This window comes from Acomys minous (assembly GCF_964271855.1).
Source record: "Acomys minous genome assembly, chromosome: 12".
Taxonomy (NCBI): Eukaryota; Metazoa; Chordata; class Mammalia; order Rodentia; family Muridae; genus Acomys; species Acomys minous.
This window is the reverse complement of record NC_140493.1, coordinates 37,962,557-37,990,374: the sequence shown is the minus strand read 5'-3', so window position 1 is coordinate 37,990,374 and position 27,818 is coordinate 37,962,557. Positions and strand designations below refer to the sequence as shown.

General features: G+C 40.1%; 1 protein-coding gene across 1 annotated transcript; it reads left to right on the top strand.

Moving 5' to 3' along the window:
• The first annotated feature begins 142 nt into the window (after positions 1-142).
• HAS2 (hyaluronan synthase 2) lies at positions 143-25,906 on the top strand. Its single transcript, XM_084803023.1, has 4 exons — positions 143-727; positions 10,832-11,458; positions 21,053-21,154; positions 22,909-25,906. The coding sequence occupies exons 2-4, from the start codon at positions 10,832-10,834 to the stop codon at positions 23,836-23,838; spliced, it is 1,659 nt and encodes a 552-aa protein (XP_084659149.1). The 5' UTR covers positions 143-727; the 3' UTR covers positions 23,839-25,906.
• The last annotated feature ends 1,912 nt before the right edge of the window (positions 25,907-27,818 follow it).

The following is a 27,818-nucleotide window of genomic DNA, read 5'->3' as shown; positions in this document are numbered from 1 at the left end:
CCTCCAGCTCTGAGAGGGCTTTGAATGGCCAATTTCTCCCCCCCCCCCCACTCCTCCCCGCCTCCCATCCCGCCCAGTCCCTCCCCTCTGGGTTCCCCAGTCCACACCTCCCTCCTCCACTCTCTTCACCCCCACTCCCTCCTCCGTCCTATTAAAACACCCACCGGCTCACTTGTTAAGACCCCCTTAAGTTGGAGGAGGCAGAAAGGGAGCAGCGAAGAAGGAGAAGTCAAGGCGCCTGGAAAGAATTACCCAGTACTGGCTTCGAGCAGCCCATTGAACCGGGGACTTGAACCAGCCAAAGACTTCTTCATTCTGCTCTTCCTAAGCTCTGCTGAATCTTCACCGGGTTTTAGGTTGATGTGAAAAAAGAGACTTTGCGTTATCGGAAGGAGGGGGATTGGAGCAAATAGCAAAACAAGGGGGGAAAGTTAATTTATTTTTAAAGCACATTTAACAAAAAGAATTAGAAGCTTTAAACGCAACGAAAGCAATAAAAGAGAATATTAGTGCAATTTCTTCTCAAAGAGGGGAGAACCAAGTATTTAAGGCTCCTCCATCCCCCCTTTTTTTTAAATGTTGTTTTTAAATTTCTTATTTTTTTTGGCCGGTCGTCTCAAATTCATCTGATTTCTTATTACCTCAATTTTGGAAACTTTCTTCCACGACCCTCCGGGACCACACAGACAGGCGGAGGACGAGAGTCTATGAGCAGGATCTGAACAAGGTACGTTATACAGGCGCGTTTGGGTGAACTGTGAATGGCCCACATAGATGGGGGACAGGGAAGAAGTTGTCCACAGAGCATTAAAAAAAAAAAAACTATTTTCTAAAGAAACATCCGAGGTTTGAAGCTCTTCCCCCCAACAGACTACACGTTAGGGCATATCATGACCACGTTTCCCAGCATACCCTGGCTTTTTTCATCCCTGCGCTTTCACCAGAAATCCGCTGCCTCTCCGGGCGCACAGGTTAACTTGTGTTGGTCAGGGAGAGCTGATTGTCCAGAGGTGTACTTTTCCACTAGGCATCTTCCCGAGCGTCAAAGAGACTCCCGAGTTAGAAAACAAGGATTTCCACTGTGTAAGAAAAATGCTTTCCATAACTGCCCTTACCTTCCCACCACCCCTTCTTCCTATCCACCCCCCACCCCTCACCGCCCAGTATGTGGGCAGGAACACCTAGACAGTTCTGTGCGATTTTTTAAAGCTCAATTTTGGCTCGCATTGAAAGGGTTAAACGAACCAAGGCTCTAGCTCTCCGAGGCTGAGACCCCTAGGAAGGAAAGTCTGCGGCCACCTCCTAGTTACCATCCTGGTTCAACCACTCCCACTCCCCCCACCCACCCCCTTTTTCAGGGCCTCCACTCCTTTGCAGTTTCCAAACTCCATTAAAGTGTCAGGCGGGGAGCATCTGGACTCAACTACCCTGGGGAAGCCTTTCTGGGGCGAGGGGCTCCTCACGCGGGAGGTGGTGTTCACCACTAGGGGCGGGAGAAAGGCGCACATCCCTCCCTGCGCCGCGCGGTCAGCCGGCAGCCCAGAGACCCGGAGTGCGCAAGGACAGCGCTGCGCTCCCCGCAGCTGCACTCATTCCGGAGCCAAATCCGACGTGGCACCGATCACGCTGGCGCTTCTTTTCTCCTCTGCAGCTGGAGACGCCGCTCTGTGTGTGTGTGTGTGGGGGGGGGACTTGGGGGCTCTGTCCGTAGCCCCTTGCCCAACGTGGGGTTGAGGGGCCCTGGGCGCCCGAGTGGAGGTGGGAGGAGAGCCAGAGGCAGGGTTGAGACAGGATAATCAACACCTTGGGCGGAATTCGTCACGGTGGTTCCCGCCCAGAGTGAGCCAAGGCTAAGAAATCGGTCCTGGTGAACTAGAGGGCGGGTCTGAAAGGAGGGTCTGTGTAAGGGTGAGAACTCCGTGGCGACAGAGGCGGCTTCCTCTAGCCTAAGAAAGGCGGCCCAAGAGAAACAGCTCTGAAAGGACCATTAAGGCTGGGAAGAACGGCTGGGGGCAGAGACAGCGTCTGAGGAGGAAGACTTCTAAGACCCAGGTCTCATTACATAGTCGTAGGTGCCAGTTTCCACCAGCATCGTTCTGGACACCCCCGTCCCTAAATGCCAGGGCACACTCTCCTGACTGGTGTACCTCGTGCCACCAGGGAAGCCAGCTGCAGCAACCTTGTCCTGACTTGGGACTTGTAGAAGCCCAGCCTGCCCTGCCCCGCCCAACTCACTTCACTAACTCCAGGGACCTTTTACTGCCAAATGAGTCTCCGTAGCAGCTGCAAAGAAACGTTACACTCCTTCAACCCACGTGGCTGGGCGGGGATTGCATTTGATGTCACACCCTGGGAGGGGTGTGTGTGATGCAATAGACTTGGAGGCTCTGATTGGCCAGTGAGCTCCCCCTCCTCCAAACAGCTTAGAGGCCAGAGTTTGTAAGCTAGCTCAAGGTCTGCTCAGTGGAGTGGTCAGTAGTAGATGGGCTTCATTGAAACAAGGCAGTGCAGCAGCTTGCCCGGGCCCATTGTAGAGTTCAGTGAGATTTCACACTGGAGAAAGAGAGAGAGAGAGAGAGAGAGAGAGAGAGAGAGAGAGAGAGAGAGAGAGAGAGAGAGAGTGTTAAATGTGATTTTGATGTATTTTTAATGGGTTCTCTTAAGAGTAAATATTTGAATAGTAAAATAGTAAACACATATTTGATCTTAGAGTATAAGGTTTTTGCAATTGAAAGCTGCATTTCTGTGGAATGAGCGGAAACAAATATCCATGCCCAGCAACTTATTTATGGATAACGTTTTACATTTATGCAAAATTAATTGCGTTGAAAGTAATTCAAAATCTAAACCTTTGTTTTTTGTCTTCCAGCTTATGCCAAATGAGTCATTCATAAATTTAATGTTTACATTTTCCTAGATAAGGTCAGTTATTCGATTGCTAATCTTATAAGGTCACCATGAGACCACATTTTTTTGAATACCGATAGCTTTCTCCCCAAAAGTGTTCCTAGTAGAGTAGTGGTTCTTTTAGATTTTTCAGTGACAATTCAGAGACACAAAGCACAGATGTGGTGTATGTGTTATGCCTCACGTGTCCATTATTCTAGGCAAACCCAAGTCCGACGTGGAGTGTCTGGATTAAAGCCTTGTTCCTGAAATACCATCGCTCTTACTTATCCTCGGTTCCTCACTCATTTCCAGAGTTAGATGACTGGACGCGTGCATTGTAAATGTATTGATTCTCGATGCATTTTACCTAGTCTGTTCCTATCATATCTAAAACTGAATCCAAACTTTATTAAATAAAGCAATCAGCATATAACAATCCAAATATATAGCACATTAGTGATTAGCATCAAAATTGAATATCACTCTCCAGAAAGTAAATAGGCTATGTAGTCAGCTGTTGTCCAGGAAAACAGGACTTGTGCAATGGGTGAGTAGGAGATAGTTCCTAGAAAGTAAGTTAGCTTGCAGTACGCCTTTCTGTTGGCTCTATAGGATGTAACGTTACAGCTTTGAGTTTCATGAATACTTTTTCATTTGTGTTATTTTTTACCAACTAAGATTTCATGATAACCTGCTTTTCCTTCCACCCTCCTTCTCTCCCCACCTCTCTTCTTCCTTCCTTCCTTCCATCCGTCTGTCCGTCCTTCCTTCCATCCTTCCTTCCCTCCTTTTTTGACACAGCCTCACTATGGAAACCAGACTTATCTCCAACTTACAAATTCCTCGTACCACCACACTTAGCTGCAAGACTTGACGAAACAGTTTGGTTTTTTAAAAACAAACACCTTTCTCTGACTATTTCCTAATTTTGGCACTGCGGGAAAAGCCTCTGTCTTTAATTCAAGGTGGAGATTCCCTTTACGGACCCTTTATTGTACAATATCCGAGAATCTATCTGAGAATGAATAATAAAGATCTGGGCACTACCTACTTCCTGCATCTTGCATGCTATGCAGTCCATAAGTGAAGTCAATGAAGGGTTAGCGCTGAGTCTCTGTGTCCTTTCTGAGTTCTTTTCATGCATGCATACCCAGGCTGCGTTCTTCTAGAAGCGGCGAGGATAGGGACAGAAGTCTTGGAAACTGCTGTGTTAGCTGAATTGGGATTCGCTTCCTGTATAGAAAACCCACTGCCAGGCAGGGAGGTGGTAGGCTCACACCTTTAACCCCAGCATTCAGGAGGCAGAGACAGACGGAACACTGTGAGTTTGAGGCCAGCCTGGTCTGCAAGAGTGAGTTCCAGGACAGCCAGGGCTACAAAGAGAAACCTTGTATAGAAAAACAAAACAAAACAAAACAAAACAAACAAACAACAACAACAACAAAAAAACAAAGAAAGAAAGAAACTTGCATAGAATGAGTATGGACTCCAGATAACTGTGCTGCAGTTTATTGCATAATATTTTAACCTAAAGAGTAAGTTTCTAAGCCCAAGCGTTGGTAGGTAGAGGAAGATTCCATGTCATCTCATTGTGACTTCCCACTCCACTGCGAGTGCAGCGCAGGACGGGGAAGTTCAGGAGCCACTAGCAATGAGAGGACTGACACCCTGGACACACCTGGTTAAAATTGATGGTGCAATAGAAAGACATTAAAACTTGAAGTTCCATTAGAGTTGCAAGGCTGTTAACAGGCTCTGCGTTTTGATCGTTCCTAGTTGGCTCCAGGGTCTTTGGTAGGAAAACTGAGGTGAGACTCTAAGCAGAAAGGCAACTTCAGAAGTAGATGAAGACAGAGAGGAGGCTAGGGAGTAAGATACCAGCACTGTGAAGACCTGGGAGGATTTCACTTGAATACTTCTAGCTCTATTTCTAACTCTAAAATGTAAGGTAAGGAAGGAGAAGGGAAAGTAGGACTTAAACTCTGTAACTCAGGGGCTGTTAACCCAGACTTTGTTGCACATTAAAAGCTTATGATAGTCTAATGGCAACTTAACATCAATGAACTTTAACTATTGTCCCAGCCACACACCAGTTGATTTTATATGCCTTTAGGTCAATTGTATGTACAGCAATATTTGGGAACTGCTAGATTTTAAGCTTTTATTCACTATCCACTTTTTTTGGTCCATAACTAGGTGGCAGAAAGCTGTCACATGAAATCTTTCATTATGAAGGAGCGAATTTCCATTTATCCTTGCTGACATCACATGCCTGCATCAATACTCTAAGTTCTAAAGATTGTACATAGCCAATAGGGCCTATAGGATACAAATGAGGCACTTATAAAACATTTAAATAGATATATGGTGAAGAAAGTTTATGTTTCAGGGCTGGTTCTATATATTGATAGCGCCTAGAGCAATGCTTTCACTAAAGAAATATTCTTTAAGCAACTCTTGTCACCTCTGTACTTTGATGTGATTACATACTGGTCACAACTTAGAGTCTTTAATGGATTTGAAAATATAATGAGAAGAGGAAGCAGAAGTGTACTTTGTAAATTATTTTTCCTTATTTCCATTAAAATATTGGTTTTTTTATCAACGATAATGACCATGAGAACGATTTTTTAAAATATATTTTATTAATTTATTCATATTACATCTCAATTGTTATCCCATTAAATATATACCATATTTTAATTAAATATGCATCTCAAGATAGCTGATTTCAAAATATTTGCTAATCTAGCCAGTGCCTCATATTCTCTCCATGTGAGGAGACAACAGACCTGTACACATACAATCACAAGTCATTAGAGCCAAAATACAATTCTATGTGGGGATTAATGAATAGAATGGGACCTCAGGGAACAGCCTTTTGGTGCTTAAAAGACGATCGTCTTATCCCTCCTACCCCAAACGTGACCCCTGTACTCATGAGTTGCTCAGATTGCAACTCATAATTGCTCTGGATGCTCTCAAGAGCCGTGCATATCTTCTGTCTTTATCATCTTTATTGCTCCCAAAGTCTTACAGAGCTGATGTGGGACTCCTCATAGTCATTAAACTGTACACACTGGGAGGCCCTATCTGAACTAATCTCAGTTGCTTTTCCCACATGTTCATGCGGCCAGTCTGAGAGAACTTCAGCTCCCCAGATCGAATGTAGAGGGGTGCCGTATGCAATCTGTGGGGACTCAGTTCTCATCAGGGTACTAAGACAAGGAGAGCAGCTGATACTCTTTCTTTACCCAACAATTTCCTGTCTTTATGACATAAAAGGTCAAGGGTGAGGAAAAGGCTCTGATGCTTCTGGCTGAGGGTCCCATGGTGGGGAGGTGGAATAACAGCAAACTATATGTCTTCTCCACAGGAGGCAGCACTGGGAACAGTAGCGCCTTTCTCATGGCAAGACAGGATTTCTGCTGCTGGCTGCATAGACGAGCCAGTAGCTTATTTGGAAGCAGCATGAGTCTCCATTTCTTTAAGCTCCACTCATATGGGAACATGAATATTGCCTGGCCATATATCTGACTCCATATTAATTCTCCACACATCACAATTACAAGAACACATCTTAAATGTCTTCTTCCCTTCCCTTATGCTACGCTGTTTTGTTTGTTTGTTTTGCTATAAATGAAAGGCTTCTGCTTATTTTTCGCATAAAGATTCCAATACTCTCAGCAAAAGCTAGCTGTGTTTAGTGCACCGTATGGGTCCTACTCCTGGTTTGTAACTTCGGGCAGGCTGCTTCGATGCTCAACATGTTTGTTCTGTTGTCATGTTGTGACATATGTGTATTGCCATGTGTGATTAATAATACAATTGCTACCTAAAGTCATTAAGATGGGAAATATCATGCCTTAAAATAAAACAAAAGTCTTTCTCTACTACTTGAAGCAAATAAATGACAAATAAATATTTGCTGCCATTACAAACAGATGATGATGATGATGATGATGACAATTTTGACGAAATAATCATTCGTTCAACAGATATTTACTGAATACCAATTGGAAGTCAGGCACTGTTTTATGCCATGGCATACACTAGTTAAAAAAAAAAAACAGATATATAGATGGCTGGCTGGAGAGACAGAAAGATAGATTATAGATGATAGAGATAGATAGATAGATAGATAGATAGATAGATAGATAGATAGATAGACAGACAGATAGACAGACAGACAGACAGACATGTCATGAGCTTATACTGTATTCGAGTAACCCATTCCCTTAAAATTTGTTTTTACCTGGATTTCTGGGAGAAAATAGAAGTGATTAACTATTGCTATCAAGTCCAAGTACAGTAGCCATTTAAAAGCCAATGGGCTAAAATGTGACCCTGCCACTCTCAAAATTGAAGTTTTACATTTTAAATATTTACAGAATGTAAAGTTCTGAATTATTTTTCTTAGGATTTAAGACGGAAGTAACCCAGCTTCTCAGATTGAACAGAAAAGCCACATAGACATATTCTTTTAGTAGGAATGTACATTTGTGTAACAGAGTGTTTGAATTAAAGATTGTCTCAGAAAGTTTTACACATATGCTACCCACATCTATGAAATTGGCCAGAGCAATTAAACCACACCACAACACACCCCCCCCACACACACAGAGACAGATGTACACACACAGATGCAAACACACACAGATGAACACACACACACACACACACACACACACACACACACACACACACACACACACGTCCTGTGTGTCACTCCCTTAGATCAATGAGTCTGCTTGGAAAGCAATCTTTACAATGTGCCTTTTGCCCTTTGGCCTACTCTGAGATGCTCTGTGTGTCTCACTAGGCAGTACTGGGCTGGAGCAGGAATATAAAGGTTCAATTCTAACCACATTATTGCAGTTTGTTAGCAACTTTCCCAGGCTTCAAAGGGACATTCTGTAGACGCCTATGATGTAAGAGGGTGTTCCCGGCTCAGCTGTGGCCAGCAGATGCTGTGTGACTGCTCTCTACATCCATGTGTGCTGATAAAAAAGCAGGGAAAATGTGAATAATGGAAGAATGGCAGCCTGTTCCTTTGCTAGTGATGGGGATTTTAAATGCAAGCTAAACACACACTTAAGCTTCTCCCTGGCAAATGCTTTGGTCCCCTTGAAATTTTTCACTCTTGTGAGAATGACTCATGTCTTGGAAATGACAATTTCCAAGTCTGGTGCTTGTAGCACCTTTAGGCATTGGTTAACATGTCCACTGAGAACGTTCGGCATCCTTTCAGCTGTGTTAATTAACAGGGGATGGCATCCTTGCTCACTTCTCACTGAAAAAATATTCACTCTTTTCCAGCACACTTAACTTTCCCTGTGTGTTAAGATTGCTGTTATCAGACTCCCATACCTCACACTGCGGTGTCCTGTGTATCTGTTAAAAGTGTAACTCACGTCTGTATTTTGTTTAGAATGATTTTCAGCTTTCCTGCCAAATGACCCTTTAAAGCGGTTGGGATTCTGGATTTTAGGAACACTTACCACTCCTCTTCACTTTGCTCTTCAGCACAGTGTGGTTTGGTTGTTTGTTTTTTGAAGAGTCTCATGAGTCTGATCATTCCCATTTAACAGAAGCAAGTGATGTCTACAAGGTATATAAATAGCCAGCAGTCTTCTCTCTCCACCTTTGCATTATCCTGGGTATACTAATTGCAATTAATGAGATCCTAAGATATGTAATGGCCAATTATTTAAAAAGCTATTGCTGACATAAGCCCATGCAGCTACTTTGGTTGGCGAGGGACTGCATTCCATATTTAATGCAGTGGCCAGCCTCTCTTCTTATCTTGTAATGATATATTACCCCAGAACCTTGCTGATATGGATTTAAACTAGCGGGAGATAAAGGAAGATTGGAAGGAGACTGTATTCTCTTTTAAATCTTTCTCTTTTTGACTGTAATAGGCACATCGTAACTTTCCACAAGCCACAATGTGATAGCTCTACTATACTGTCGGGGGAGAGATAGCATTATTGGTGGAAAGGCACACTGAAATCTCTGAGCAGTGTAGTACATACCCACTCACATATGATTAAATGCAATAGGATGCACAGTTGTTAATAGCCAAGATTGCTCCATGCAGAATACTTATTTTTACAGGTTTATAAGAATTAAGACACTGTGCCAATTACAAATAACATATAAAAGAAAAAGTTTTATAGAGATCATTGTCAAAATTTTTCATTTAAAATAAATTCATTCAGTTTCATAAATTATTATTTAATAATTGCAAATATGGCCAATTTTCAAAGTGAGTGTGAAATCTGAAGAAAAAAAACACTGCATTTATCACCATTATGTATCTTATGACAGTTAACCCTATAAATGGAGGGGGGTTAAAATAATAAAATAAAGAGGGTTACGAAGAAAATTCCAATGCTTAGCATCAGAAATGCTTTTAGAAATGATTTTTTAAAAAGGCCCTCTAGTCTTTAAATTGTTTATAATCTTGTCTAGGCAGAGGTGCACAGATTTTTGGGATCCACTGATGGAAAATTCCAGGCCTTGTCTCCCCTCCCCATTCCTACCCCCCAAAAGAAGAATGGAAGATAGATAGCACTAGAGGCATGTCCCTAGAGGTTGTCATCTGGTTTTCACATGCATGCACACATGTGTGCATATGTATTTGCACACACGTGCATGCCAACCTTTTTTAGGGTACACACAGAATTTGGGGTGAATTGAGAGCTAAAATAAGCTTAAGGTCTTACCTGCTCGATCTTTTGATAGAATGGACTTTCAGCTGCTGCAATCTAGTGGGATGATTTTTCTTACTCAGTAAATCCATTATTCTAATAAAATGGATGTTTTCTATGATGCTATTATTTTCCTGATCCCTGGGATCCTACGAGCTGATATTGGTGGATGGAAGAAACAGATATCTGACCACTGGGGCTTTGAAAGATCTTTAAACAGAGCATTTAGTGGTAAAGAATTTCAAAGCCAAAAGGAAATTTATAAAATATGAGTATCATCATTGAATAGGTATCAAGCAAACAAACAAACACACAAACAAAACATTGAGATCCAGAACAGTGAGATGATCTATACAAGATCACAGTACCAACTGATAAGCTAGTCCCAGTATCTATTCTTTCTAATCTCTTAATTTCATCCAGCTCTTTGGAGGAGATGTAAGCCTAGGGATGTGTGTTAGAGATGCAATGAAGTCATGGTTTGGAAATTCAGCAAAGTCTCCTGTGGATTTCTTACTCATTGGTAATTAGGGGCTGAAGAAAGCACTGAGCAGGCAAAAAGATGGCTTTTCATTTAGGAAATGTTAGTTTGATGCCTAGCTGTGGCTACTTACTGAGAGAGCTGCCACCTGCCATAGACATAGGACATAAGACACTGAAAGAAATGCATCTAGGTATATGTTCAATGTATTGTGACATTTACTGCCACTCCCTTCCATTTGATGTTTGAAATGGTCCTGTGGTTTGTGCTATCAGAGCATCACAGCTTTGCAGATAAGCCCTGGTGTCAACATAACAAGTTAAGTGAGAAACTCAGTGTTATTATTCCCAGGTGTCGCATAAAGGAGAGGCCCACCAAGTCCCATTTCCTGCTAGGGAGCTATTGGCATTGATGGCTGCTGGGAATGAAGTTTTTTTTATCAGAGATGCATTACTTGGTAGGTGCTATGTAAAGGTTGGCAGCACTCAGTAAGCTAAATAGATTAGGCTGGGAAAGATATATGAACTTGGGAAGGGGGACATGGAGGTGGCAACATGGGAAAAGTTGCAAAGGAGGGAGTAGGTGCTAGAATTGGTCAAATAATAAATTATCGAACAATAAATATAAAATGAATAAAAATAGAGAGGGGATCCCTGAATGCGCCCTCTATGGTGCTTCCTGCCACCATATGCGGTAAGCATGATGCAAAACTGGTTAACCACAAGTGTCTCTGATTCCGTTACAGATGCATTGTGAGAGGTTCCTATGTGTCCTGAGAATAATTGGCACGACACTTTTTGGAGTCTCTCTCCTCCTTGGCATCACAGCTGCTTATATTGTTGGCTACCAGTTTATCCAAACGGATAATTACTACTTCTCCTTTGGGCTCTATGGTGCCTTTTTAGCATCACACCTCATCATCCAAAGCCTTTTTGCCTTTTTGGAACACCGGAAAATGAAAAAGTCCCTTGAGACCCCCATCAAATTGAACAAAACTGTAGCTCTTTGCATTGCTGCATACCAGGAAGACCCTGACTACCTACGGAAATGTTTGCAATCTGTGAAAAGGCTGACCTACCCCGGGATTAAAGTCGTGATGGTCATAGATGGGAACTCAGATGATGACCTTTATATGATGGACATCTTCAGTGAAGTCATGGGCAGGGACATGTCAGCCACATATATCTGGAAGAACAACTTCCATGAAAAGGGACCTGGCGAAACAGAAGAATCCCATAAAGAAAGCTCCCAACACGTAACCCAACTGGTCTTGTCTAACAAAAGCATCTGCATCATGCAAAAATGGGGTGGAAAGAGGGAAGTCATGTACACAGCCTTTAGAGCACTGGGGCGAAGCGTGGATTATGTACAGGTAAGTCCGAACATGCCTGCCAGGGCAAACATACATTAGAATAAAGCAGCTTTTGTATCTTCAGTCCTACGCTATAGCCCATCCTCGTCCCTTCTGAACACAGTGCTCCTTTCAGCCCATTGGAAAACAGCACGACTGTTAAAAGCACATTTTGAAAGACAGAAAAAAAAACTTGTAAAACTGTCAAGAGCATCTATGAAAGTACTTCCTTGTCCCTGCAATTGGTTAGAAAATCTGCATTATTTGGACAGGAGATCTCGTTTTTTCTTTCTCTCCTTTTCCTTAATTCTTCTCTGTCCCTCTAGATTCTGCCAAGTCAAATCCAAATCCTTGTCCACACTGTTTAAACTACACACACACACACACACACACACACACACACACACACACACACACACCAGAAACAGCAGCAGCACTGTAAGGAACTAGTATCTTTCCTGAGTGGAAAGGTCTTGAGAAAAACTGCAGTCAGAAAGGAAGACTAGACAGAACAGGATTGGTACATAGACAAGGTAAAAGGGAAATGGTAAAATGGAAAAAAAATGGTGTACAAATTTTAAAGTTGAGAGGGAGAAATGAAAAGGGAAAGGAGGGGTAAAACTGTCTTAGAGGGAGCAAAACCAAAGTGATGTTTATTTCACTCCCAAAACAGCATTACCTCATTGCAACTTGACCTTTGAAAGAGTTTGGGATGATGTGTGCTTGCTGGAAAATTAGGCAGGCTATGTCTCTGCTTAGTTCCCTTCTAGCTTTCTGTAAGGCTTCTCTTCCCTCAGTTGACACTGAGTATGTGGCAATTTTCTCATAGTAATTTGCTTGCAGCTTCTTTAGTTAGATTTTGACCATGATGAGATCAAGAAAAGAGAAATACATCTGGCATAAGAAAGCCATTCTAATCCTTTGTCCATCTTCAGAGAAAGGAAAGCTTGTTTTTAGAAGTGAGATCCAGTGGTTCAGGGGTCTTTACTGATACACATCATGCTTCCATGACCAATAAGGAGATGGGATAGAATCATCAATTTTAGAGTCATTGCTTGATGATCTAATCATGGTGATTATTAGCTGTTGGCTGAGAAACTCTACCTACTTGAGCCTCAGTTTACCAGATAGAATAACCCGCTCTTAAAAATACTTTAAAATAATTAGATCAAACAACACACCCCTTTGGACTTAGCAAAAGTTATGGTGTTATGGCAGACATAACTAAAGATTTTCCTATAAATATACTGCTCATTGTAGTACCTTCCAATTTATACTAAAATAAATAGTGTGTGCCGACTGTTGCCATGGGATTAATTTCAGTTAGTGTTTTAAGAGTGGGAGGTATTTCATTGCTTTTCATTAGCATATTAATATCACTTCCATGGCATCTGCACAGATTTTTCTCTCATTTGTTTCCTAATTTCTCAGATCTTTTACTATTAAGCGAGTTTCGGTTACCTCTGGAGATTTGGTATTTATACACTGTATCTTTGGCTCTACGTGGGCAGATGATAGGACATTTCCCAAGGAAGATGTGACAGATGACTAAGAACACAAAAAGTAAAGTTTTGTGCCTTAAATGAGAAAGCATCTGTTTTGTTATTTTTCCTTGATTTCTAGTTACATTCATCAGTTTCAGCAAGGACAGCATTGTGTGTGCTCTTTCCTCCTTTTTCTTAACCTACTCCTCCCAGACCTCCTTTTCCCATCGTTCTTGTTTTGAGCTTTGTTTGTTTCCTTGACAACTTTGCACTGTGCCTGTCCAGAAAAAAAGTAATACAGAATATTAAAGAATAGAGTCGGCTTTGTGCTGGAGTCTTCCAACCTTTAGAGACTGACCCCAGAAGCTGCTAGTATCTAGGCTCTGAGGCCCCCTGAGACTCTCTCAATCTAGTTGCAAGCACTCAAGAGCAAAAATCATTTAGCATCCTGTAGCTGCCTATTCCTTCCTATGTCACCCCTCACCAAATCTCCTGCAAGGTAACTAGGCTTGCGTATAAAAATGGCAGCTACTTAAGGTCCAAACTAAACATCAAGTGCTCTAATTTTCCTTTCTGACTGATCCAGAGGTTGGATATTGTAAGGTAGAGGCCACATTAAGACAAAAATGAGAGAGGTTGAAGATGCTGGTGGGTAAACACCTTCAGGAGAGGGAGAATCAATGCCCTATGGGGGCATTGCACTAGGGATGGAGGGCTAAGGAAGACTCTGTGACATCTGTGTACTTGCCAGTGAATACTGACTCACCGTGGAGAGGTGTGGCCAGGACGTCTGGTTTCTAGTCACGGCTGATCGTTGGTACCCTTCAGTACTCTGTGCACTTGATGTTGGATTTCTGGCTTCTATTATTTCATATCTTCCCCCATGTTCCCAGTTCCCTGTCCCAACTCCTCCCTGCCTAACTACTAACAGATGACCTCACCTCCTAGGAAGGAGAAACCCAGCAATATTGCTGAATATTTTAAAATCTATCCGTACCCTCTGTTGTGCATCTTGTTTCAGTAGCACTCAACCTGAGTGCACTTTCTGTATCAATGCTATCCTTCCTAGTTAATCTCCAAGGACCTCTGGACTTCCTCTGGTCTGCTCAGGAATAAAGCTTTCGTAATTATCCCTTTGTCTATCTTCTTGGCTGACTATTGTTGTCCCCAGTATGTAGCCTTTCAAACATCTGGCATTGTGCCAGAATACTGAGGAAGGCCCCTTACAGGGCCGTGAAGGGCGATTGCATGTTTACCTGTGAGGATGACAGATGCTTTCAGGGATACAGAGGGTAGAAAAACAGAAAATAGAAAAAGTGATAAACACAGTGAAAAAAACCTAAACTTTACTGGTGGTGAAGGGAGAAAAATGAAGGGGAAGATTGTAGACATTTGAATGGTTGTATTTTGTAATGACACCATTTTTTTTTTTAACATAACTGCCTATGGCTCTCTAAAGGGGAGAAGTCTTGTTTATGACCTAAAAATCATACTCATGTTGTTATCTTATTTATTAAAGTACCACACATTTATGAAATTGTATTTCATGTATTTAAAAATCACAATGAACAAAGTTAAATTATCTGCAGGATGTAAGTGACCAAGGATGGAGCCATGCTTTCTAAAATATACCCTTGATTTTTTTTCCCCTTGAGTTCAAATGTTTAAGGTGATACTTAAGTTTTCATTAAAGTTTTATATAACAGTATCAGAAGGTAAGACATTTTGTTATCTATGTTATATAACTGTTTATTGATGACTCTTATCTTCAAACATGTATACATGTAACAAAGTAGCCAGCAGTCTGTGAGACAAAGGAAAGAGCCAAAATCCCCTAATGGGGGCATCAGGGATTTCCAAAGTAGAAAGAGTACTACAAAGATGAACATTTTCTAAAGGAGAACTACAAGGGACAAATTTATCATTAATTTAACCTGACAGATCATAGGCATCCAGATTTTTTGAGTGTGGAAAAAGTAAAGCTACATAATTCATTAAAGCGCTGTTGGTCTTCATACTCATGGGTTACACACACACTATAGCATGCACTTGTACATATAGCATGGAGTACGTGTGATGGAACTGCGTATGGTTCACTGCTGCAGACATAAGGTTAGCTGGCCCACAAGCTTCTGGGTATACTCTGGTTTCTGCCTTAGAGTTACTGGGGTTACAGACGTGCGTGCAACCATATCCAGTCTTACGTGGGGTCTAGAGACTCTAACTGGGTCCTCCACTTTTTGGAGCATTCTTTCGACAGTGAGACATTTTTCAAACCTTGCAGATTTTATATTCTATGTTTTTCAAACTGTCTTGCTCGTTAAAATTTACCTCTCACCTCCAAACCAATACTCATAGTTTTTTGGGGTCATATGTATACATGTATACATATGTATATAGTGACTATATATTATAAATGAGCCAATGTACATTTTTATCTGGAGTAAAAGAAAAGTTAGTTCCTTGCTTTGCTGTTTTTAATAATTAGCTTTATAGCCATTTAATGCCACAATATCTATATTTTTGTGATTTTTTTGTTGATAGTTTAACTTTTCATATTTACTCCAGATATAGTGGTTCCTGCAGTTCAAAATTCAAGAATGTTATTTTATGTCTCATGGAGATGAATTTTCTCCAGACATGTGTTACTGACCATGAATTCAGTATTAATACACAAAGTACTCATTGAATTAAGAGACATTTGAACAAAAGCTCATGTACAAGGAGATTAAATATTGATCAGGTATATGTATCTATAAGGTTCCCAAGAAACTACTAATAAAATGTTTTTGAGACTATGATTGAAAATATAATCAAAGGCTCAGAGAAGCTTAACCATGGATTTAGGCTAGAAAGATTTTAATAACTACTACTTCTGTCTTTGTGAATAATTATAGGACACAGATAGCACAAATAATGTGTGTGTGACATTTGCCTACTTTTTATTCTGTATACAAAGCCTAAGAAAGTGAAATATCTCCATGCCAGTGTTGAGAATAGTATATCTGGAGAGAAAAGGTTGAGCGCATACTTACATAGGAAAGAGGCCCAGGTCTGTTGATAGCTGCCTGCTGTGAACTTGGCCCCTTGCTGAATCCATTTTTTGCTGGTAGAACTCATGATCCCCAAATTCCTTTTCAGATCTAAGTTGAGCTTCGTACCATTCTAGCTCCTCCCCCCTTTTGATAGTTTTCTAGCAAAATGCGGAAGATCTACTAGGGTGGGGTAAAAGACAAACACAGGTCACAACAGAATGTTCTCTTCATGCATCGTTCTGTCTAGGTTCTCATTTTCATTTTATTGGGGCCAAATATGTGATTAATAAGGATTAAGAATTATATGACAGTATATATACATACCTGTTTGTGCAACACGTAGTACCCCTAAAGATGTACACTATTTGTTTTTCAGAATTTTGTTAATTTATTCTTTACCACCTCAGCCCCTCCCCCTCACCCCGCCAATCATCTACCGAGTAAAATGCCTGCACACAGCTAGTGCTTGCCACTTCAGGATGGATGGGAGGTGGGGCAGAGATGAGTGAACCCTCAAAACTTATTGGACAGTCAATCTAGCCTAATCCATGGGTTGAGGGTCTGTGAGAGACCCTGTCACAAAAAATAAAGGTGGATCATACTTTTATTTTCTCCTTTCTCTCTCTCTCTCTCTCTCTCTCTCTCTCTCTCTCTCTCTCTCTCTCTCTCTCTCTCTCTGTCTCCTTCCCTCCCTCCTTCCCTTCTTCCTTCTCTCCCTCGTTCCTTTCTGTTTGCTTTGGTTCTGGAGACTAAACCCAGGGCCTTGTGCTTTCTAGATGAGTGGTCTACCACTGCATTAAGCGTGTATCCACATTCCCTTTTCTTTCCTTTCCACTGTGTGTTTACTCTGGTGCATCATTAGAGGAGCTTAGGAAGAGTGGCACCATCTTCTTTTTCCCTAATTGGTAACTATTTGTGAGGTGTTTTTGTTTATTTTTTTTTTCTTCTAACCCTTGCACTCTTTCATCTGGAGACATTGGGTGGGATAGGGAAGCAGAATTTCCATTTACATTATAATTAAGTTGTAGCAGTAACAAAAACAAACAAACAAACAAACAAACAAAAAAACAAATCCCACATACTCTGCACATAATCACACTGCTTCAAGGTTAAGATGAAGGGTCAAGATTAGGATGAAAAGGTCAAGATCAAGATCAAGAAAGCGCTGAACAGGAAAAGAATTTATCTAATACCACCAGAAGAGGTATTGATTTCTATTCAGTCTGTTTCCTCATGGGAGTCTCTACCACAGCAATTTCAGCCATCCTCACTGCTCTTTGAGATGAAATATGAACTACAGAGGCAATCCATTAGTGAAAATGAAAGAGAAGATCTTTTTCAGAAGTGGGAGTGGAACGTACAGACTGCCCTTTAGACTTGCATGTTAGGACACGACACGCATTGGGTGGAAAAGCACCCGAGAAGAGTTCTAATTGGATTGGTGTGAGTTTCTGGATGGTTGTAGATGGTTCCAGGTACACTGTAATCCATTTACATCATAAGAGATGCTCTGCGTGCCATAAAGCAATCAGGTCTTTTATCCCTTTTAGTGCTTCTGTCTATTGAGCAGTCTCTATATAATAGCAAGGATCCTTTTGGTTTGGGTCCCTTAAGAAATACATTCGCTTCAGGGTCATTCTCTATACGAATGTCATACAGTGCTTTGTAACACAAGCAGGGCTTACATGTTTAGGTTCTTGCTAAGATACCCTGATGGTGGTAAGTTCAAAGCCACACTCTAGTAAGAGACAAGATTCAAGAACCTGGGTTCCTTGTTTCTGTGAACACTCATTGAAGCAGGAAGTCTTGACTGTAGAATAGCTGTACATTGGCTAACATTCTCTGCTCTACGCAGTCACCACTCTTTGTACCAAATGGAGAGGGAGGAAACCTTTGAAAAGCCTGCATAATTAAAACTGGGATTTAAAACATTTAACCTCAGTGTGGCTGCTACTTTTGTGAAAGCAGAGCCTTTTCCTGCAGCCAATTACTTTGAACCCAAAGTTGGCAAACTTTGCTTGTAAAACACTGGAGAGTAAATATTATGTTTTACAAGTGTTTAACTTTGTTGTAGAGTGAGCACAACAGAAGATAACAGGTACATGAGCTAGCATGGCTGGAGCCATGGACAGTGAAATTTGAATTTTATATAATTTACACACATCACAAAATATCTCTCTTTTGTTTCTTTTCAAATTCAGACACATTCTTAACCCTTAGGTAATTATGATGAAATAGGTGGCAAGCCGGTCTTTACCTAAGGCCTCTCATTTGCCAAACCTGGTTAATATCTATTCTTTAGAGAGGGCATTGTTAACTGTTGGCTAAAATGGTGGGGTGGTAAACCAAGAAGGCTGGTCTTTTTGTGGTCAAACCAAGGAGCCTGATTCTTCCCAATGGTTGATTGGGCTTATTTTGTTTATCTATATTGCTTTTATTTATTCAGAGGTTATCATTATTATTCATTCCTGTTACTTGTTGCTCAGAAATCTTATAACTGATCATTATGTGCTTCAGCAGCCTGTGTGGACAAAGACTTTTGACCTGTGCTCTGTCTCCTGTGTGCAAATCACAGCCTATATATAACTTTTCTTAATGTGACTTTCAGCTACTCACTCATGAGCTGGCGTACACCTGCCCTGAGTTCTAACACTAAACTAGGCAGCCAACCTTGAAACAATGTCCTGTTAGATGAATTTTAAGGACCGAAGTTCTATGTTTCACATCTTATTAAGTAAATGTTCTTGTGCCCCTGAGTGCACATGTTTTTTTTTTCCAACTGGCAAAGACAGGGTTTCTGGTTGGCACTGAGTCACTAAACAGCATCCAGAAACTGAAATTCTTTAAAGCTCTTAAATCCTATGATAACAAACCCCTTCCCGGGAGATTTCTGAGAACATATTCTCCTGATATAGCTAAGCTCACTGTACTAACAGCCTCTCTCAGAGAACTTCTGGGTTTCTTTTGCAAGACGGGAGGGGCCGATTTAAATATGTTGAACCTTCACGATTTGGTTCAAGTTTAGTCATTTCAAAGTGGCAGTTCCTCTTGCTTGTTTATGCTCAGAAGCAGGCGGGGTTATTTGAACATTAATTCTGGATTGCTCCCTTCCTGTTGGCTTAAGTTTATTTTAGCTCTTTGGTTTGACCATTTCTGACTTAAGTCAATAGAGGTACTTGTAGCCTGGACTTGGGATGCTGGAGTTTAAAGGTGGCCTGAACTGTGTGCCTTCATCTCTCTCGCCTCTTAGCCCAGGCTGCCTGTTCAGCATGTAGGCTTACGTAAGCTGATAAACAAGTCATGGGAGAAACAAAACCATTTATTGCTCACTTTATGTACCTTACTCAGGCTCGGAAAGCTTGAACTTAAAACTCAGTGTTAGGGAACTCGTGTGGGCTCTATAATGAAAAACTTAAGACTACCTTTTGTCTATTTTTGTCCTCTTCAAAGTAAATGACTATATTGATTCTAAATGCATTTTTTTAACAACCAGCCCAGCAAACAACCACAATAAAAACAATATAGATTTTTAATGATAAAGAAGTGTTTCTACTTAGCAAAACAAGAAGAGTAAAGTACGTAATTTAAGCATATATTCATTATAATTATTTAAATCTAAATTGATAAGATTAACTTTAAATTCATATGACCATATATTCTCTAAATCCATAAATTCCAATAGTACATTTAAAGAACTGTTTTCAGCAATCTTCATTAGCAAGAAATCTTTTCAGAAAAATGACCATTAAGAAAGTTGAAAGAGATATGGTTTTTAAATGTTGGGGTTTGTTAGTCAAAGTGAGTGATTGATTCATACCACATGTAATAAACGTCTTTAATTCTCCAGTGTTCATGCTTCTATAATTTATTTATTTTCTTCAAGAAGTTTGGAGACTTGTTTAAATCACTTATTTTAATTGTAAATGTGGTTATATTGGTTGATAGTAGTAAGATACTCTGAAAATGCACTTTAAGTGACCGAGGTACTTAGACAAATATTATAAAGTATGCTTACATATAAATTTAAAAAGCTACAAAGCCACTAGATTGTATCATCTTCTGAGGCCACTAGCAAACAGGTCATCCATGTTTAATCAAAATAGCAGTGTTGGTTATGACGGTAAATCGCATATGAGGATGGTAGAAAACAGATTGCTGGGAAAGTGGGCAATATTCACTATGTGGCAATCTTCTTACTGAGTGTCTGCTGTGGATGTGTATCGGCTGATTTCTCACTGCTGTGATTGACATACCTGATAAGAAGCATCTTAGTGGAGGGAGGATTCATACTGCCCGAGGGTCTAAGTCCATCATGGCTGGTAAGTCACGGCTGCAGAAGCTCTATGATCAAGGGCACTTGCTGTGGATCAGTAAGCAGAGAGACAGCGACCAGGAGAAAAATTGCAAAACCTATCTGCCGGGGTTTTAGTGAGGCTCCACCTCCTAAAGGTTCCACACACTTCCAAACTAAGTGTCACTGGCTAGACAGAGAGTATCGTGTGGACACGTCACATTCAGACTGTAGCAGGCTGCCGAGAGGTTCATCACAGATCAACTCTGGTCAACTTAACATTCGCTAGGGCTTCACTGCATTGAATAGAAATGGGTGCAACGTCCCATTAATACACGGCAGGGTGCTCTCACCAGGGAAGATTTCTGTTGCTGTAACAAAACACCCAAGACTGGGTAATTTATAATGAAGTTTCTTTGACTAACAGATCCAGAGACTGAGACGCTCAAGGGATCCCCGATGAAGAAGCAGAAAGCCAGTCATAGAGTACATAAAAGGGCAGCTGAGATATTACCCTCACCGGGACAGGTGACTCCTCTTGTCAACGTTTGAAACATTCTTGGCAAGCTGGGCCAGGCTGATTATTCACAACCCAACCATCATTTGAGCTAGCCTATGTAGCAGTGTATTAAGCTTGATGAAAAACTCTCTATTGGCCATGATATACAGAATCTCCTGTCACATTTGTGACGTGTTGTGTCAGCAGTCTTGTGACATCAGGCTAACGATATAGTGCATAAGCCCAATTGTGGCTGAGGAATGATTGTTAATCTCTTTAAGTCATTCCCAAATTTCTCTCTTGCAGGTGTGTGACTCAGATACCATGCTTGACCCTGCCTCGTCTGTGGAGATGGTGAAGGTCTTAGAAGAAGACCCTATGGTTGGAGGTGTTGGGGGAGATGTCCAGGTAATGTGGCTTCATTTTTTTGTGTGGGATAATTTTAATAACACCCTTGTATTAATTCAATATTTATTAGTCTAATATTCTGTGGTCTTGGTGCTAGACACATGAGAGAATGTGTATCAGATACATTTTAATCCTGTTTCTCTTGCCTAACTTGAAGTAATTTCAGATATGTATGCTTAACTCTGTGATCTAACATGTGTTTATAGTGACTAAAAAGTTACAAATATATAGATAAATAATGATTTCCACCAGGTACCCACAGGCCACAGCTTATCTAGTATTCTACTAAAATCTGATATTGTAGTTACTTACAGAAGTAATGAAATAGAAATATACTCAAAAGGGGATGACATGTTATCTATCTATGCATTTTAAAGCTGGCCACTAGGTGGTTGGCTAAAAATACAGAATGAAGAATTTGGAGAGTGATTGAATTACAAAAGCATTTGCTGCCTTTGCAGAGAACCTGGCTTCGGTGTCCAGCACTCACATGATGGCTCACAACCATACATAACTCCAAACCCAAGGACTATAAATGCATTTTCTGTTTTCTGTTGGCACTGCATGCATATAATGCACATGCATACCGGCAGGAAAAACACTCATACATATAAAATTTATATATTCTGAAAAACAAGGGAGAAAAAGAAATGACAACTCATTTCCACCAATAAGAAGAAACAGACACAAAATTAATAAGTTGCTCATCATTTATTAGTAACTGAGAAACAATTATTAATGACATGATACCGAGGCATTTTGGACAGAAATGTGCCTATATGAAAATATGCAGATATTAAATCAGAGTTCCTCAAAAGTATGCGATTTGATTTTAATACCAGAGGAGAAGCACACACAAAAAATGAACCTCAAAATGGATTTTGATGCTGCTGTGTGACCCATGTATGCATGCATGTTAATAAAGACAATAAAGACATATTGTTATTTGGAAGAGCAAAGAAATTGCTTGGTGACTAAAGACAAAGAGGCATACAACATTCTGATAGAAACTGAGTAAAATAAAGACAAAAGAGAGAATTCAGATTTATCTCCAAGGAACCTTTGTAACACTCAACAACCTTTATATAAATCATTATTTTAGAATTCATCATTCCAGGGAGTCTTTTATCACTGGAATTATAAGAATGGAGAAAGAAAATGAACAGATCAGGACTGGAAACTTTGCATCTTTCAAGTCTTAGATGGTAATTTACAAAAGTGCATCTGGAAAAATCTAGGGACTGATGATTGGTGCTTAAAAATATAACTCAACATTGTAGTCTCAAAGCATGAACAACATGAAGAAGTAGATAAAAATAATGTCATAGGAAAAAAATCCTCACTAATATGCAGACATATACACCCAACAAAACAAGCTCCTTTCTTTCCTTTCCTTCTTTCTTTCTTTCTTTCTTTCTTTCTTTCTTTCTTTCTTTTTTGTTTTTTGTTTTTAATACAGGGTTTCTCTGTGTAGCCCTGGCTGTCCTGGACTCACTTTGTAGATCAGGTTGGCCTTGAACTCACAAAGATCGGCCTGCCTCTGCCTCCCGAGTGCTGGGATTAAAAGCGTATGCCACCAGGTCCGGCCAAAACAATCTTATTTCACAATACAAAACCCAGAATGCCAGAAAGAGGAGGGAAAGTAGAAACCGAGAGACAAAAGAACATATTTCATGCCAGGCAGGGATCTCAGGACACTTTGAGACTTCTTGGCGTTGTTAAGCTACAGCTAACTTTTATTTCTCTACTTGCAGATTTTAAACAAGTATGATTCTTGGATCTCCTTCCTCAGCAGTGTGAGATATTGGATGGCTTTTAATATAGAAAGGGCCTGCCAGTCTTATTTTGGGTGTGTCCAGTGCATAAGCGGTCCTTTGGGAATGTACAGAAACTCCTTGCTGCATGAGTTTGTAGAAGACTGGTACAATCAGGAATTCATGGGCAACCAGTGCAGTTTTGGTGACGACCGGCATCTTACCAACCGGGTGTTGAGTCTGGGCTACGCCACGAAGTACACGGCTCGGTCCAAGTGCCTTACCGAAACCCCTATAGAGTATCTCAGATGGCTGAACCAGCAGACGCGCTGGAGCAAGTCCTACTTCCGAGAGTGGCTGTACAACGCCATGTGGTTTCACAAGCATCACTTGTGGATGACCTACGAAGCCGTTATCACTGGATTCTTTCCTTTCTTTCTCATTGCCACAGTCATCCAGCTCTTCTACAGGGGTAAAATATGGAACATCCTCCTCTTCCTGTTAACTGTCCAGCTAGTAGGTCTCATAAAGTCATCTTTTGCCAGCTGCCTTAGAGGAAACATTGTCATGGTCTTCATGTCTCTCTATTCAGTGTTATACATGTCAAGTCTACTTCCTGCCAAGATGTTTGCGATCGCAACCATAAACAAAGCTGGGTGGGGCACATCAGGAAGGAAGACCATCGTTGTTAATTTCATCGGACTTATTCCAGTGTCCGTGTGGTTTACAATCCTTCTAGGTGGTGTGATTTTCACCATTTATAAGGAATCTAAGAAGTCATTCTCCGAATCCAAACAGACCGTTCTCATTGTGGGAACCTTGATCTACGCATGCTACTGGGTCATGCTTTTGACTCTGTATGTGGTCCTTATCAATAAGTGTGGCAGGCGGAAGAAGGGACAACAGTACGACATGGTGCTTGATGTATGATCTCACGATGATGTTTGCAGCCGCACATGGAGACACACACACACATACACACACACATACTACACACACATACTACACACACACACACACACACACACACACACATACACACATACCTTAGCTCCCCAAGGGGCTGTACAGTATTGGGGCATGGCATCCTGCCACCACAGGAAACATATCACTGCTGCTGGGACTTGAACAAAGACATTTGATGGGTTGATTTTTTTTGATTCTGCCAAAGTCAATTGATACATCAGTAAGGGAAAAAAAATCAGATTAAGCCCGGACTTTTTAGGAACGCGGGATGACTTCTTTGTTTATGCACTTTTCCTCCTACTGTGCATCCGCCTGACAGTGTTTGTTCTATATACCTCACTAGCAATGCTTTATGTGGGTCATCAAGGATGAAAAGGATTCGGAAAACTCAAGGGAACATTCTCTCAGCCTACACAACCTAACTTATGGACTGTTTTGATAGCTGGTTTATTTTTCTTTCTATCTTTTTTTTTTCTTTAAGTAAAAATGTTTGTCTTTAAATCTACCAAATAAAATGCCAAAGGAAAATTTAAAGGCCACTGGCTATGCTGTATTTTGATACAATTGTACTGTGTTTTTAAATTTTGTATGCCAATTTTTAAAAGCAAATTTCACACCATAGTCTGTATTTTACTTCTCTGACAAAATACACATGTTCTTTTTTTTTCTTTATAATAAAATAGGTTCTAAAAAATCCATGCTATAAAAATTAACCTGCCCAAAATGTGAAACTTAGTTGACTGATATTCATAGAGAATAAAATGTTTCTCTCTTTCTCTACTTTCTAAAATGGAATAGTTTGTTTCTAAAAAAAAAAAAAGTAAACTTTGAATACTCTAGCATTTTATTTCTTTTCAAAAGGGCCAAGATACCTGTCAACTTTTAAGTAAAAATACATACTCACTTGTGTACAGGAACAACTCATTAAAGTTGAGGCCAAGGGGGTAGAAAAGTGCAATTTTTGAATATGATTTTTTTTTCAAAAGGGAATGCTAGTCTTTGAAAGAAAACACTGGGCTCCTTGTACTGGACACACATGAATATCAAAGATGGGTCAGCTAAAGCAATGATGGCAGTGTTTGCGAAGGCCTAGGAAAACGAAAGCTGGTGAAAGTTTATCTGTGTGATTGGGACAAATACAATGCAATTCATCAAAAGTTTTACTCTGCGGCCTGTATGTGACAGACCTTACCATATACACATTAAGTGTGTTTTCCCTGTTTAGTGTCTGAGTCTGCCAATTCACGCTGCATGTTAGTGATGTTTACTTGGTGAACAGCAACTAATATAAAACACAATTTAGAACGGACACATTTATGTCCAAGTGTCATCTTTACTTCTCAGGAAAGGTTTTTTTTTTTTTCTGAATTATACAGGTAAGCTTTTCATCTCTTCCATACTTGGCCTTCCTCAAGAGCTCCACAAGTAGATATGATATCAAGATGTAATTAGTATTATTAAGAACTGGTACAGATAAACAGTGATAAACCAGTTCCTCCGAACTAGACCAATTCAGTTATTATTGGGCCTCAATTCTTCAATTTGCCTTTTCACATGATTTATCTTGCCTGGTGGCTGGTGCTGTGTGGGCCTGCTGAACAAGCACGTAGAACACAAGAGTAGTTAGCTGCGTAGAAGCACCACACTGAAGCAGAGACACAGTGTGTCAGTCTTCTGCTTCCGAAGTCTTCAGGCTTCTGTGTCACTTTCACCAAAAGAGAAGCTGCACATTCTACCTTGTGAGTACAAAGAGGTTTGATCACGTTCTGAGAAGCTCCAACTCTCCCTGCACGGAGAACTAGTGGGAGACAAACGCACCCATGACAGTAAATGACACTAAAACTTGAGTTTGCCTTTTTTAACTATTTATGTTCTAAGTTAAGCTTTGATAACGTTCAATGTCAAATTTTCTCATTCTTATAAAAAGTTGAATTAATTGCCTTGTATTTATTTTAGCAATTATTCAATGTATTTCCATTATAGGATGTATAGTATAATTGATGTTTTTGTAAATAAAATATTTTTGATAAGATTATTGTCTCTTTTTTTCTAAGGGAAGATGGTTTTGTTTTCCTGAGTGTAATAGTGTAATTTTAAAACTGAGGTATGGAGAAATGTGTGACCTGAGATAATATGTCAGTTAATGCTTCTTATACTGGGTAGAAATGTCCAAAATTGGTGTGGTTTGGAAATCTGGAAATCCTCAGAGAGACAGAGACAGAGAAAGCATATCAACTAAATATATCTTTGTCTCTGAATTCTTCCTTCATGCATCTTCCAAGGTTGCCCAAATTAGAGAAAAATTTTTATTATATTGATTCATCATAGCAGGAAAAACATCACACAGTGAAGAAAACAATAAGCAAGCTTATCATTGCATTATTCATAAAATAGCAAAACTGTAATTAAAATTGAATATCATCGGCAACAGTTAAATGGTTAATGTTATGTAGCAATTAAATGGACCATTGTCAACCACTAAACACAGTGTTATCAGAGACTGTGTGAGGATGTTAGAGAAAGTCACACTTGAAATATTCATGACCATTTTGTACAGTAGCATCCCGGTTTTGTAACGACCAGTGTTTAAATGTGGTTATATCTAATTATGGCAATATGCATAATTTATATTCTGTATACATACACTTTTTGTATTCTTCTAGTATGATAAACATGTATTGTCATTACACAAAGGAAAAGGATAATAAATATCATTTTTTAAAAAGTAGGTTGAGATATTGAATAGCATTTCCTGGCTTGAGGAATTTTGATGGCTAATTGTTCTATTTTCCTAGTTATCATTAAAATTCATCTATTTTTTAAAAGCTTTTATTATTTATTTTTGGTTTCTAAGAATCCTTAATGTATTTGGCAAAGCAACCATGTACCTGGAGTCACTGGGTCTTATGGCCTCAGTAGGGACCAGAGATATGAATGATTTCACTTGCCGGAGTTCACGGCTACAGTCTCCTGGTGCTATAGTAAGCGTTGGCAATATTGTGATGTGGAGAGACAGTCTACATTTCTGGTGTTGATGGACTGATGGTATATGATGAAAATGCTCACCTCTGCTATCTCAGCACCAAAAAGAAAAAACCATGCACAGGTGATATGTAAATGACCCTTTGAGGCTGTGTTGTGTGTGTGTGTGTGTGTATTTACATGTAAGCTACATATATATACATATATATGACTGTATAAACACACAGATTATATTTATATATATAAAGAGTTTATTTTGCCTCACAGTTTAAAGGAACACTCCACCATATGGCAGGAGCATGAGGCAAATGATCACACTGTATCTGCAGTTAAGAAGTAGAAAGAGATGAATTCTAGTGATCAGCCTGATTTACCCTTTGTGTCCTGTTCAGAATCTATAGGATGGCACTGCCCACATTCAGGGTCAGTTTTCATATCTCAGTTAAACATTCCCAAAAATACACTTGGAAACACATTTTTAAAACCATGGTGAGTCCAGATGACATTAAGTTAATATCAAAATCCATTATCACACTGTGTCCCAGGTAATTTCTTCCTTTGAGTTTTTGAGCTCTGTTCTAAAGTTTCATTAAAAGTCTAGTAGTCTCCTATGGACTGTGTAAGTATCCAGTGTGACCTGATATCCAGAATAAAACTCAGTACTGACAACTTTGCATCTGACAACATAAGGGTTTCAGAATATCCAGAACACTGGGACAACAGGAGGAAAGATGTGCTGTTGGTGCCCAGTGGACTTGAGTTCTCAGTCTATGTCAATGGGTCCAGTTCTTATTTGAGATTCCAATTGCTTCAGTTAAAAGAGTATAATGACTTCCCAGCTGTCACCTCTGTAGGGATGTTATAGATATTTAAAAATAATAACTGAAAGAAAAAAACAATTGGAATTCATAGAAACTCTTCAGATTTGTATTCCTGTTGTTATTTACGAACATTAGGAGACC

Excerpts from the sequence above, each read along its gene's own strand:
- HAS2 (XM_084803023.1), top strand. The coding sequence starts at position 10,832 with ATGCATTGTGAGAGGTTCCTATGTGTCCTGAGAATAATTGGCACGACA. Across the intron at positions 11,459-21,052 it reads GAAGCGTGGATTATGTACAG|GTGTGTGACTCAGATACCAT; the intron begins GTAAGTCCGAAC and ends TCTCTCTTGCAG. Across the intron at positions 21,155-22,908 it reads GTGTTGGGGGAGATGTCCAG|ATTTTAAACAAGTATGATTC; the intron begins GTAATGTGGCTT and ends CTCTACTTGCAG.